General features: G+C 47.5%; 2 protein-coding genes across 3 annotated transcripts in view; one reads left to right on the top strand and one right to left on the bottom strand.

Moving 5' to 3' along the window:
- Window positions 1-1,274, top strand: part of LOC118622397 (chondroitin sulfate N-acetylgalactosaminyltransferase 1-like) — a 39,375-nt gene extending 38,101 nt beyond the window's left edge. The window contains 3 exon segments of the mRNA XM_036249799.1: window positions 34-177; window positions 180-307; window positions 1,131-1,274. Of these exon segments, the coding sequence (XP_036105692.1) occupies window positions 34-177; window positions 180-307; window positions 1,131-1,274 (416 nt within the window).
- A 7,825-nt stretch (window positions 1,275-9,099) lies between these two features.
- Window positions 9,100-14,568, bottom strand: part of SH2D4A (SH2 domain containing 4A) — a 42,008-nt gene continuing 36,539 nt past the window's right edge. For both annotated transcript variants that reach the window (XM_036250352.1, XM_036250353.1), the window contains 2 exons: window positions 9,642-9,862; window positions 9,100-9,192 (listed from right to left, as the gene is read on the bottom strand). In XM_036250352.1, coding sequence (XP_036106245.1) covers window positions 9,100-9,192; window positions 9,642-9,862 — 314 coding nt within the window. The remainder of the gene's footprint in view (window positions 9,193-9,641; window positions 9,863-14,568) is intronic.

Genomic DNA, 14,568 nt, shown 5'->3' with positions numbered 1-14,568 from the left:
CAGATGACTCAGCAGAGTGTTCTCTCCTGACAGGTGGGTTTGATCTGGACATCAAGGGCTGGGGCGGAGAGGACGTGCACCTGTACCGCAAGGACCTGCACAGCAACCTCACAGTGGTGTGGACGCCTGTGCGGGGCCTCTTCCGCCTCTGGCACGAGAAGCGCTGTGCGGACCAGCTGACCCTGAACGGTACCGGATGTGCATGCAGTCCAAGGCCGTTAATGAGGCCTCCCAAGGGCAGCTGGGCATGCTGGTCGTCAGGCATGAGATCAAGGCTCACCTTTGCAACAGGGGCAGTAGACAAACAGCAAGAAAACATGAACTCCCAGGGATAAATGTGGGGAGATGTTTCTTTTTCTTTTTCTTTTTTTTCCCTTTTGCAATTAACCTGACGGGTGGCTGCAACAAAGACAAGATTTTCATAAAGGGCAAAAAAAGAAGTTGACTGATTAGTAAAAGACAAAGGGAGAGAACCTCTAATTTCTGCGTATGTGGTTTTATGCACCAGGAATTAAAATCTCCCACTTTGCCTGACAAAGTAGCCCAAATGGTCCCTGCAGTGTCTGAGGAAGGAGACCGTACTGAGGTTGTAAACTTGATGGCCTGGAGGTTTTGATTGTGTTTGCAGCAAAGTTAGCTCTGTTGTTTTCTATGCTCATTGAATTATTCATGAACTAAGACCAGTTTTGTAAAAAGTTCATTAGAATGGAAGGCAAACAGATTTCTCCCTGTATGAATGATTGTGTCAGTAGGGCTCTCGTGTCTAGGAATGCTAAAACAACAGAAGGCAGGCGAGGAGACCGTGTGAAATTCCAAAATACCCTCATAACAACCCTTGTGAGTACATTAAGCAAAACCAAATGGACTAAGAAAGAAAAGAAACCATAACTGTGTATCATTACCCCTTCCAGATTAACCAAAAATAATCTCATCTTTTTGGTTGTAGTTTTAACCATCTCCATTTGTTTATTTTATTTTATTTAAAAATGCACTTTTCTTTTGCTTATGAGTTATATTTTGCTTATTTAATGACCTATTTGCAAGCCTTACTAGAGAGAACACAAGTTAGCGTACACCCTCATCTTTTTTAAGAGGATACGTTTAGATACATATGAGAACTTGCCGTTCAGAGCATCAGATTGATGCCCACGTCCAAGGACCTGCCAGATGCCGACCCCGCCAGGCTCTGTGTCAGACCCTCACCTGGAAGGCCACTGACGGACCAAGACATGAAGTACTTTATCCGAGGAGTATTTCCGAAGAGAAGCAACTGAACACTGGAGGGAGAGAAAAAATATACTTTTTTACCTTAATAGAAAGGGAAACTCATTCAGACTGGTGACAACTAGATTTATTTAAAAACCAGAAACACATCTTTCCCTTGGGAGGACTGAGAACTACTTTCTTACCTATTTAAATAAGCCAAAGTACACTGTGTGAACCAAACAATTTCTTTTCAAAGCAGGGTGCTCTTCCTGGCTTCTGGTTTCCATGAGAAGAATTGCAGGAAAATGCATTTGTGAAAAATCACTCCATCCGCTGGAGTCTCGTGGGATGTGAGATTTTGCTACATGTTCACCCACTAGGGGGAAGTAACTTTATTATTTTTTAAGTGAAGCAGTTCTACTCAGTTACCAAGATGCTTCTGAAAATTACATTTTATTACATGTTCTAACCATTACAAAAAATACGGTTAACATTGAGTGGTTTCTACATTCATGTGAAAATTATTTATTAGCCAGCACCAGATGCATGAGCTAATTATCTCTCTGATTTCTTGTTTGCTCTCAGTCAAGTCATTGTTTAAAAGCTTCAAGAACATTCAAACTGTTGGTGTGTTAAAAAAAAAAAAGCATTGTATTGATTTGTACTGGTAGTTCATAAAGTTTAATTAAAACACATGAATGAAAGGTGGCATTGGACAGCTAATAAAATATGATTTGTAGATAATATGATATGATTTCTTCTTGGAGTAAGAATGTCATGCCTTTAATTTGCGGGAAAGTTTTTTATGCACAGACCAGGATTGCTCAGCCTCGGAACTATGGACATTTGGGGCTAGGCGGTTTTTTGTTGTGGGGCTGCCTGTGCACCATAGGGCATTTAGCAGCATCCCTGCCTTCTACCCACTGGGTGCCAGGAGCGTCTCTCACCCAGGCTAATAAATGTCTCCAGTTATTGCCAAATGTCATCAGAACCACTAGTCTAAAGAGAGAGGAGAGAACCATAATGATAAACTTGGCCATTAATATAATTTATTTGTTCTTTTTATTAGAAGAAATTGAGAAATGATTTCCAAGGTCCCTTTGGACTCTAATTGTGTTTTATATTTCTACATACAATGGTGATACCAGAGATTTGGGTCACGGGTCTGGGCTGTCTCCAGTGGTTCTGATGGCTGTGTGGGACTGACCTTCACGCTCCTGCCCGCATTTTCCCAGGGTCGGGGGATGCATTTCTAACAAGGCTGGCAGCAGGGAGCAAATGCTTGACCCTGCGCTCAGGCAGGTGTAAGTGTCCACGGGTGGTGCAGTCCCAGGCTGCTCTGGGCCTAGCAGGCTGTTGGTACTTGTTTAAATCGCGTTATCACAGATGCCTGAGACAGCGGTTAAGAATTAGGTTTTAAAGTTGCTGAAGGTAGCAGAATAGAAGAGGAAATAGCACAATATTAAACTCTTTTTCTCTTTTTAAAACATAGTCAAGTAAAACAGTTTATTTTCAAAAGGCAGGAGCCCTCTTAAAGCACATGCAAGAGAGAAGCTGTCTTAGTTTGGGCTGTTTTATAAAAATAGCTTATACAAAACATGTTGATTTCTCAAGGCTGGAGGCTGGGAAGTCCAGGATCAAGGCACTGGGGATACGGTGTTTATTGAGGGCCCTTCTCACTGTGTCCTCACATGGCTGAGAGCTCTCCTCCTGTTCTTAAAGGACACCAGTCCCATCATGGGGACTCCACCCTCAGGGCCTAATTACCTCCTTAAGTCCCCACCTCCTAATACCATCACACTGGAGATTCAACATATAGCTTGGGGGTGGGGGGTTACATGCACTGTAGAGCAGGACCTCTTCCCGATTCCTCCCCAAAAGAAGGACTAGCAAAGACCTCACTGAAACATTGTAATTAGAGGCTTGGAATTTAACCTTAGACAGCAAAGGAAAGCAGTAATGAATGAGCCTGTGACTTGAAGGAACGTCACATCTCATCTTTTGAAGGAAGGATGCTGCCAAGGAAGCAATGAGTCTTGGGCTTGTGTTGGGTCCCTTTCCACCCTCTGCATCCATTCTTACTGTATATAAGTCGCCTAGTAACTAGCCCCAGTCATCTCGCGGGAGCTGGGGTCTCTAAGGTAAACCTCAGGTCTCCTCCAAGCAGCAGCTGACGCAGCCTCCTGAGAGCCGGTTGTTAGCACCTCTCCCCACTCGGCACTCGGTACTGGCAGACCTGGAGCTTGAAGTCAACCATGGTGGAGTGTTTACACCATGGAAATCGGCAATTAGCAAAGCCCACATACACATCAGGACTCCCTCGAACCCCACCTTCCCCCCCCACCCCAGCCAGTTATTAATTATTTACCGGCACACCACAGATGAAATGAATTAGTATGTGTGAGGTGCTCAGGACACGTAGGACATGTGGCAGGTACTCATGGTCAGCTGTTATCACTCAATACCAGTTCCCATGCCAAGTACCTCTGGGGTGCAATCAGAGGGCTAGTATGGGTCACACATTACAGATCATGAACCCATCATGTGGGCACTGTTGCCCTTTATTTCTGTCATTCTGAAAACAATTTCAATCTACCCGAAGAAGGGTTACTGTGAGTATAAAATATAATGGATAATTTCTCCCTTAAATTCCATGCTCAGTATTTGGAGTTGATGACCCTCTAGGCAGCTGAGAGTCATTGGAGGTTTTTGAAGTAAGGAGCATAGCCAGGCACCGTATGTACCTAATGCCAGCCTCCTAAGGTAGGTAATATCATTACTTCCATTTTACAGGTGCAGGAAACCAAGCCTCAGAAATGGTAAAGAGCTCACCCAGAGGCCCAGCCAAAAAGTGGCTGGCTCCAGGCTCACATTGTCCCAGCTCCAGAGAGCCTGGAGGTCTTGGTGGAGGCAGTGGGTGTGGGGTTTGGGGATTGGAAGATGGACATTTTGTAACCTTGTGTTAATGCACTCTTAACCTTTTGTTAATGCATTCTTGGAAACCTGGCCCGCCCAGGAGCTTTGAGGACTTCACTTGCATGTGAATAAGGGTTTGTTATCTTTTGGCTTCAAAGGCTCTTCCCTTAAAAAGCAAGAGACAAAGCTAGGGTGTATGGTTTGCAGAAACGCCATCTCAAGGACATAATTTACATAAATCCGCTTGTAACCTGGGGGTACCACTCTGCAAATAAATGGGGCTGCATCCAAAGATCGAGAGCTTTGCTCCCTTGCAAAGCTCCCCCTCACTCCAAGCAGCGTGTGCTTGTAGCTTCATTGCGTTGCACTGATCCCAGCAGGCCGACACAGGTGGGGAGAGCTTCGGCCTGGGGTGAGTCTGGAGCCTGCCCTTTTGAGCCTGGGTTTCCCACTGTTTCTCTGCTCTCCAGCCCCACCTGCGGAGTCCCCTGATAATGAATGAAAACGTGGTAACCCAGTGATCCAAGAACCAGGAAGCAAGCGGGCCCACCTCCCTCCAGCTGTGTGTACTACCCCAGGGTCAGGGCTCTCCAGCCTTGGAAGCCGTCGCTCCCGCAGGATCCCGAGGCAGTGCTAGACTCAGAGACTGCCTAGAGCAAGCGGGAGAGCAGGCAGGAATGCAGCCGTCCCTCGCCACTCCACACGTTGACTTTCGCAGCTTCTCTTTATCGCCGTTTTTTCAAATATGTTCAATTAAAAAGTTGATCAAGACAGTGAAAATGATACAGCATGTGCCCAGTTGTCTGAGTCAATTATACACCCCTGTATGTATTACAATTAAAATTTAAATTACTGTGCGTATGGACTGTAGGCCTGTGGATTCGAACACCCCAGGAATCCTTCAACCCCAGGTGCAACCGCTAGGGTCTGGACGGATTGACAGAGGGGCCGACTGTATTTGCTCTTTGAAAGAGCGTTGACATTGTTGCTGAGAACTGATAAAGCCTCGGGCGGTTCCTCAGATGGGTGGGTGTGTTTTAGGGTAATACTCATTGACTAGCTGGCAGCACTGTGTGATCTCTGATCAGCTTCATGTTTGAATTCAAAGCTGCTTCTCCTGGCAGGACTCCTGCTTTGCTATTGCTGCGAAATCTGTGGGGGCTGTGCCAGTCTGTTGGGGGCTTTGGGGAGCATGGTTTCAACACAGAAAGCGTTCAGCCAGCAGAGGTGTCCTCTGGGCTAGTCCCCCGCAGCGCCCTGGGCTGTGTCCGCCTGTCTACCCTTCTAAGGGAGGGGACGCAGGTGGCAGCCTGGGGAGGGAAGCTGGGGCTGTGCTGCCTCAGGGCATCTCTGCCCACAGTCACCCAGAGGTTCAGGAGGGCCAGGCCACCTTCTGTGGCCTCTGCCAAGTGCTTCTCTGTCCTGGCTGCTGGCTGTGGCTACAGGCTGTCCCCAGGTGGGATGCTTGGTGAACTGGACTGACTTCACCCACCTGAGAGGGACACCTTAGCCTGAAATGAGGGGATACAGTACTTCCAGAAGCTCCCTCTACCTCCGCGGACACCCCTCCCCCCTTTCCAACCTCACCACCGGCCCACTACCAAATCATCCTCCAACTCAAGTTTAAAGGACGAGAACAATAAATATCACCTGGCCTGCTAGGATGTTCAACTCCATTTGAAAGGGTTAAGAAAAATAAACAAAAATTTAAAAATAAATAAAAATGGAAAATAAACTGTAAAACCCTCAGGTTAAATTCAAAGGAAGGCTGGTGGGGAAATGTACCTAACTGCTTGTCCTATTACCAGCCTCAAACGGAGCCTCGGGAAACCACACGGTTACTGCGTGGGGCTGTCGGGAAGGTAGGAGGCCTGGTCGGGAAGCCTCCTGGAGCTCCGTGAGCCATCGTGAGCACCCCAAACATAAGCACTGGCCGTGTCGTTTGGTGGGTGAGGACAGGGTGGCTAACTCCAAAACATTAGCTCAGATAAGCAATTCTCGGTATAAATGCCCTTGAGATCTTTTTGGTGGCCTGTCCGTGCCCACTTTTCACCTTTTTCCTTTGTCCTGATCCTTTTTCTTCTTAACTGTTTCTGTGTTTTTCCTCTTCTGGGTATAGGGTTTAAGCCTACTAACACTTCCTGACATCGCTTAGCACTGCTGGGGACACTGAGGGACCGAGTATCTTTCTTGGGACTGCAGTTGTGTAGGGAAGGTGACCAGAACCAGGGGCCTTACAGGTCGGTAGGTACGTGAGGGTCAGGCGGTAGGGAGGTGGCAGCCGGGGAGTGAGCGATGATGGTAAGCAGAACTCCGAGGGAGCAGAGGGAAAGGAGAATCCACAGGCCGGGGAGGGCATCTGCACAGTCTCAGAGGCAGACAGGTTGGAGTACCTGGGATTGGGTCCCTGATGGAACCTGAGGGGAACATACCAGACCAAGGAAACTTGGGCGGGCAGGTCTGGGCACTGGGCTTCTTGAGTCACCAGAAGAAGGGGACCAGGGCCAGGGTTTGGACAGCCTCACATTTGGCCATAAGTAGGTCAGACACAGGGAGACAGGCTAATAGCAGAGCTGGGATGAGAATTCAAGCCTCCTCAACCCCATTTAGTTGTAATCAATGTCTGAATTCTGTAAACCATTCTCCTTCCCTAAGAATTTCAGGTATTATTCCTCGCCATCATATCAGCAGACAATGGACAGTTTAGTCTTCTCTGTGTCAATAACCAACAGGATAAAATAGTGCAGAACTCAAATCTGCTTCTTGCTGTAATAGTAGGCTAATCCAGTCAGGCCATTTCCTGCGCTCGAAATCTTCCTTCAGGAGGGTGTCACTTGGTATAGTTACATCTGGATATGACTACTTATTTCCTCCAAAATAATTTTAGGCAGAGGGTGATGTACAAATTTTATATGTCTTCATAGTTATTAGTAACTAGAGGGTACTTTTCTATTCATTGCAGAACCTTAAGATTTCAGAGTTGAATGTAAATAATAAAGATCACCTAGTTAAAATACCTTGTTTTATTTTATTGGAAGTGAAGTAAGGCTCAGCGAGGTAAGGGTTCTGTCCAAGATCACAAAGCTCATGATAGGAAGAGACGGGGATGGAAGAGAAGTTCCTGATTGCAGCCCTGTGATATCTCTGCAATTCTTTCATGTCAGGACTGTCGAATCCCAGTTAGAAACGAAAGCGAAGAGAGACATTCTCTCAGACAGCTGTCTAACTGACAGTTGTCTCTCAGACAATGGAAACCCCATGGAACATTTCAAGAAACACAGAAGAGCTGGGTTTAACAGCCTTCTCACTCAAGTCCACATATCCACGCACACACACTCGTACATCCATATGCACAGGCATGCACCCCGCCCTCTTTTGGGGTTGCATTTTACACTGTCAACACAACCAACAACCTCAGGAACAAACTGCTACCACCTCTGCTTCCCTTAAACAACGCTGACATCAGGTCAGGCCTCCGGTATGAGCAGATCTCCATCTTCCCAGGAGAGTGGTCTCTGGTCAGAGCCTCCCTGGTCAGGCTGTCCCCCTCACTGAGGCTGGAGGTTGGGGGTGGGCTGCAGTGAGGCATAGGATTCCTGACTCAGCAATTCTTTGTCCCAGGGTGGAATAGAGCCAGAGGGAGGTTCTTCTCAAATCCCATTTCCCTTCATTATGAGCAGGGCAGACTGGACAGCAACAAATGGTGTAGAGTGCAGGTCAGGTTCCATAATTTCATGAACTTCTGTATTCGTTTGCCAGGGATGCCGTAACAAACTACCGTGAACTCAGTGGCTAACGACAGCAGAAACGTATTCTTTCCTAGTTCTGGAGGCTAGAAGACTGAGAGCAAGGTGTTGGTGGGGCGACGTTTCTTCCCTCTTAAGGCCCGGGGAGCAGCTGTCCATCTGCTCTCCTGGCTTTGGAGGTTGCTGGCAGTCCTTGGCATTCCCGGCTTGTGACGGCATCACTGCTCAGTAGCATCGTGGCCTTCGTCCCTCTGCGTGTGTCTGTTTCCAACTCCCGCTCTCCTAATGCCAGTCGCTGGTTATGGGGCCCACCCTCATCCCGAATGACCTCACCTTAAATTGATTACATCTGCAAATACACTCTGTCCAAATAAGGTCACATTCATGGGTATGGGGGCAGGACTTCAACACAGCTTTTTGGGGACCCAGTTCAACCCACGAGAAGTGGCATCCACACAGCTCACTATTGTGTCCTTGCCAGTCACCATGACGACGAGCACCTCACGTGTGCATGGGCTCCGTCCGTGGCGCACCCTGGGAGAACCTAAGGAGACAGGGCAAGTGCCCTGGTTCTCCGGAGTGAGATGCACACTCACAGATATCTCGCTCTCCTTGTCCACAGTATGTCTGTCCATGCTAAGTTTCTCATCCTATATTTCAAAACACACTCAGTTTACATTCCCGACTTTGTTTTCCTGTGTCTCTGACGTCTGGCTCCAGCATGCACAATGAGCGGAGTGTTGAAGGGTCGTCTCGGCCATCAGCGAAGGCTTCTTTCAGCAACTCCCTGAAGCCAGCACAGAACTTCATATGAACAGGACCCCAAGACCTTTTGAGGTGATGCAAAGGGAGCGTGTAGAGGCCATGAAATAGTTTCCACGAGCTACTGGTGTTTAAAGAACACCTTCATTCCCAAAAGGTTTCCATTTCTTCTTTGTTCGCTTTATCTGATATACATCATTAAGGTTGTATCCTTCATGTTAGGTAGTTGCTGAAACGGGGCATCTCCCTTTACTTGCAGAGTGCATACGCTGCAGAGGTAATTTTCTGTTAACGTGAAATTCCAGCATCTGCGCGGAGGAGGGATTTCCACAGGGCTCCCCGGATACTCAATCGGTATTGGCTCTGCCGCAGGGTCATTTTGGCTTCACACACAAAGGTCCCCTTCAGCAGTTTTTGTCCAGTGAAAGCCCGGCTGCAGGCCGCGGGATGGCGTGCGTGTAGGGGGCTGTCACTCGAAGAGCTCCAGGTAGTCGGGAGGCTGGTCCTGCTGACCACAGGGGTACAGGAGGAGCTCTTTCCCCAGGGAAGTTATGGGTTCCTCCTGTGGATCAGAGGCACAGGTCAGGCTGGGCAGGTTGTTAATAGAGTATAAATACTGATGTCATGCCCTCCCTCCTCAGAGTACAGAACTTCCTGCCTACCCTTAACTTCACAAAGCTTTATGGTATACACTCTGCGAACAGACTTTTCTCATCCGCAAACTGCTGTGCACTCTCTCTCCTTCCTGGGCTTGAGTTCTAACTTAAGAGTGTTCTCCGACGTGATCAGTGCAGGCCCAGGCTGTTTAGTGTCTCCTCTATTCTCTGCCCAGTGGGTTTCCCTGAACATAGGCTCAGTGATAAAGGGAATGCGATTAAGAATCCTGATTATCGGGAGGAATTATCAAAGGCTAATTCCCCATTTTCTGTCCCCGTCATTTTTCTCTCATTATCGCCTTTCATTGTTCGAGCTGCTGCAGGACAGTAACTCAGAGCAGATGAAGTGTCTCACCTTGTGGTACTCCACCAGCTCGGCCAGGGTGGCGTGCTGCAGCTGGTCGGCGCCCAGGAAGCTGTAGGAGTCGGCAGAGGCGTCAATGAGGAAATGTTTGCAGCCGTCCTCAGACAGGTAGGACAGGGCATAGCCTTTGATCCTTTCGCTGACTCGGATCAGAAAGCTGCCTGGCACGCATGTGCTCAGAAGTTCATTCGCTCTCGTCAGTGAAAGAATTCCTGTGGGCATGAAAAGCAGGTACTTCAGCCAAATCATTTCCAAACCTCTCCTCTGTGAAACATAGCTAAAGTCTTAGTGAAAAGAAGCATGACTTTAAGTCCATTTGGAGCATCTATGGAGTACAGTCAAATATCATTCATCTTCTGGTATTTGGGCAGGGTAGGTTACATAAGCAAATGGATAGTATAATGAGAATATAAATATTTAATCTTCAGAAGAACAAATTTTCACTTGTACACCCAACCATAACAACATGGGTTTGGTGGCTTCTGAGTCTGGCCAGACCCTACCGTCATCCTGGGAGTGTTAGATCTGGAGGGGCCTTGAAGATGCTCTCCTCAGTCTGCTGATGAGGACTTGATGACCTGGGGATTGATCCCATTTGATCCAGAACAATGGTTCTCAACTTGGGCATGTCTGGAAAGTTTTGAGAGACGTTTGTGGTTGTCATAGGCAGGGTGTGTGTGTGGGGGGGTGTGCTACTGGTGGCCAGGGATACTGATAAATGTCTTACAGTGCACAGGAGAGCGTCATACTGCGAATCATCACCCAACCCACAATGTCAGTAGTGCTGACCCGAGAAAACCTTGGCTAGGAGTCAGCAAGCTAGTGATAGATCCAGGATGGATGCAGGTCTACCAAGTGCCCTCTGCTGTAGCTACTCCTAAATGATGCTCCTTGGCATAGAGGAATGAAAGTGTAGATAGATAGATATAGATAGATATCTTCATATATACTCAAAGGAATGAAACTCTTCAGATAGATACACACCCAGGGACTGCACATGTGTGTATAGATATATATATCTTCATATGCATATATCTGAATATATATATACATTTATACATACATACATATATATATGTATGTGTATATATATAGTTTAAATGCCTCATGAATTCACACTAATTCAAACCAGAGTTTCCCCCAATTAGTTTAAACTCATGAGGTTTGACTCATATTCCAGATCTCGCTTCTCATTCCTGTTGTAATTCTTCAGATGAACTGGTCGTATTAAAACACAGACAGGGCACAGACACGTCTCAGGAAGTGAGCTCTGATCTGGGGGGAGGAGCAGCTTTCTCCTCGTGTCCCTCGGCCTATCAGCAGACAGAAGCACCTGTCTTCTCCATTCCACAAGGGATACTCAGCGTCTTACTAGGAAAAACTTCTGGTGAAAAGCCAGTGGATTAGCATAGCCTTTTAGTCTTCTTGTTGGTCAAGTTAATTCAAACTTGAACCCTAATTATCCAGAGAAAACCATAAAATAAAAACATTACCATTACCTTTTTTTGTAAGTAGACCTTTAATGAAGGGAAGATTTTTTTTTAAAAAATCACCTGTTCTGCCCTGGCCGGTTTGGCTCAGCAGTTAGAGCATCGGCCTGCGGTCCAGAGAGACCCGGGTTCGGTTCCCGCTAAGGGCACGTACCTCGGTTGCAATTTGTCCCCGGCCCTGGTTGGTCGTGTGGGTGGCAGCCATTCAATGTGTCCCTTTCACGTTGATGTTTCTCTCTCTCTCTCTTCCTCTCTCTCCCTCCCACTCTATCTGAACAAAAAAATGGAAAAATGTCCTCAGGTGAGGATAAAAAGAAAAATCATCTGTTCTGCCCTGGCCAGTTTGGCTCAGCAGTTAGAGCGTCGGCCTGCGGTCCCGAGTGACCTGGGTTCGGTTCCCGCTAAGGGCACGTACCTGGTTGCAGTTTGTCCCCGGCCCTGGTTGGTTGTGCCGGTGGCAGCCACTCGATATGTCCCTTTCACATTGATGTTTCTCTCTCTTTCTCTCTCTCTCTCTTCCTCTCTCTCTCTCCCACTCTACCTGAACAAAAAATAGAAAAATGTCCTTGGGTGAGGATAAAAAAAAAATAGAAAAAATAAAAAAATCACCTGTTCTTGCCCAGCCAACACCAAGCAGCCGGCCTTCCTTTGGCCTTCCTTCTGCCATGCACATTCCGGAGGCCCCAGGGCCTGCACCTCAAAGTCTCAGTCCATGAGGTTCAACCCCAGTGAGGTGCTGGAGGGAGAACGGAGGGTGGTGAAAGGCCCGGTGGCTCCCCCCACTCACAGGTAGGAAATGTCCCCGAACAGAAGATTCAAGGCCTGTCTTCTAAGGGCCCCCAGCGCTACTGTATCATGCCCACAGGGTCAGTGACGCCTGTGCGTGATCTCCATCACATCTGCTCACCTCCCCGACCTTTCGCTGGTAAGACTGAGCCACTGGAAACTGCTCCGGGTCCGAGTGAGCCTCTTGGGTAAGCTGCTGCCCTGTCCACTGTAGGTGCTCGAATGACACCTGTGTGAATTCCAACAGCTATGGACTGCTGCTTCTCTTTGCTGTTTACCTTTCTAAACACGCCTGGTCCCACTGATAAGTTACAGATGACGTTATGACTATTCACTGAAACAAGGCAACAGGTAACCAGCCTGCCCTGGGACCGCACATGACTGAGGTCTGAAGACTCCGCCTTTGACGGCCTGTGGAACCAGGGATATCTGTGACACTGAGAACTCCCCTCCAGTGCCGAGGGACGGATATCTGTGACACTGAGAACTCCCCTCCAGTGCCGAGGGACTGACGAACCGAGTGAAGAAGCGGCATTCTGGAAAAAGATTTCTCTCCCCTCCCAGACTTACAGACTAACTCTGCAATCCCAACTGACTTCAACAGATGGGGCAGATGTTATAACTTATAACATCTGGATGTCATCCAGATGCATTTGGATTCCTAAAATGAAAGTTATTCTAGAAAATTATAACCAAACCTGGGTTAAGGTTGAATTGCTCCTAAAATCAGGTCACACAGTAGCTGTAAATCAAACTGCCTGAAGCCCCTCCATCTATAATTATTACCCGTTATGCACAGATCTTGGCACCGTCTAATCTTCGGAGACAACAGAACAAAATACAATGATTCTGCAGCAAACCACAGGCCATAATGGAGACTCCTTGCACACAGTGGTACTGATGGCAGGTTCAGAAGGTCAATGCTATTGAAATGAGGCTTTGTGTTTTGTGTTTGTTGTTTTGCTTTAAGCGGGATTCTTATTCCTAAAAAGCAGTCTCTTGGCGCATCCAATGATACAAGCTGGTATCCAATTTGTCATGATCCCATCAAGGGCACCGGGTGTACCCAGGGAGGCCTGGCTGTGACTGTGCCAGGCAGTGAGCTTTGTCTGCCCATGAAGGGAGTTCTTTAGCACAGAGCCAAAATCCAGGGTCAGATATTAACCACCATGGACTCCAGCAATCTCCTGACAGTGTTTTTTGTCCCCTGATTTGCCTGTGCACGACTGAGAATTCTGAAGCAGAGGTCCTCCTCCAGCCACAAGGCCGTGGCACCTCCAGGCCTCCCCCCGCCACCTGCTCTCTCCATGCATCTTACAAAAACCAAACCCATCTGAGGTTGTGGGAGGACTTCTGCACTGGTGAAAAGGAGGTAATTAAAGAAGATTTCTTGTACTTCATCAATTTTTAAAATGACCCAGATCTCCCGGTGACAGTCTGTTTTAAAGCTGGATCCAGGGGGGTGTGGCAGAACTACAGAGGGAAGCAGGTGTCTCCACATGGGGTTTACTGCACAGCTCCTGGCTCTGAAGAGCCTGAGGCAGAGCGGAGCTAAAACTCCTGAAAGCTCAGAGGGTGCTAACAGCTGGGGTTGAGAGGGAGCAGAGAGAAACACCCACTCCCCTCCCCTCTCTGTACACTGCCGAGGTTCCCTCCAGAACAGGACTAGTCAACTGGATTTTCTGTGATGATGGGGACGGTGTCTGTGCTGCCCATGAGGCAGCCGCTAGCCACATGTGGCCAAGGAGCCCCTGAAATGTGGCCAGTGTAACTGAGGGACTTAACTTCTCATTTTATTTCATTTTAATTCATTTTGATGTGAAGAGTTATATATGGCTGATGGCTACCATATTGGACAGCCCAGCTCTAAACCTCTCTGGAGCAAAGGTGAGGTCCGTGGCGGGCCCAGGAGGACTATTTTTTGCACAGAGGAGGCTAAACAGACCCTGAGAACTGAAATAACTCGGAAATGTTGTGGCTTTGAACATAAATAGATCTAGGCCTCAAAACTGACTCTGCCGAAACTAGTGGTAGAAGCCTGAAAAAGAACAGAACACCTTAGTTCCCAGTTCTTATTCTATAAAGTGGGAATAAAAATGACCACCTTTAAAGTACTCAGGACAGCCCTGGCCCGTTTGGCTCAGCGGTTAGAGCGTCCACCTGCGGTCCGGAGAGACCCGGGTTCGGTTCCCCCTAAGGGCATGTATCTCGGTTGCAGTTTGTCCCCGGCCCTGGTTGGTCGTGCGGGTGGCAGCCACTAGATGTGTCCCTTTCACATCGATGTTTCCCTTTCTCTCTCTTCCTCTCTCTCCCTCCCACTCTGTCTGTACAAAAAATGGAAAAATGTCCTCGGATGAGGATTAAAAAAAAATAAAAATAAAAAAAATAAAGTGCTCAGGACAAAGCTTGGCATATATCAGGATCTCAATAAAGTACAGCTCCAACGGCATCTTCTGACAGACCGCTAGAATCACTAAGAGACTTCAACAGTGTGACTGGATTCAAGATAAACATATAAAAACATAATTTTCTTATACAAACAACTATCAATTATGTAATTTAAAAAAAACTAGAAATAATTATAAGTACACAGGGCTACATCTAGTTTGCTTTTCTTTTCTTTTCTTTTTAAGGCACATGTC

The sequence above is a fragment of the Molossus molossus genome, unplaced genomic scaffold (genome assembly GCF_014108415.1).
Source record: "Molossus molossus isolate mMolMol1 unplaced genomic scaffold, mMolMol1.p scaffold_m16_p_9, whole genome shotgun sequence".
NCBI classification, from domain to species: domain Eukaryota; kingdom Metazoa; phylum Chordata; class Mammalia; order Chiroptera; family Molossidae; genus Molossus; species Molossus molossus.
The sequence above is the reverse complement of the archived record's forward strand: the minus strand, read 5'-3'. Positions and strand labels throughout refer to the sequence as shown.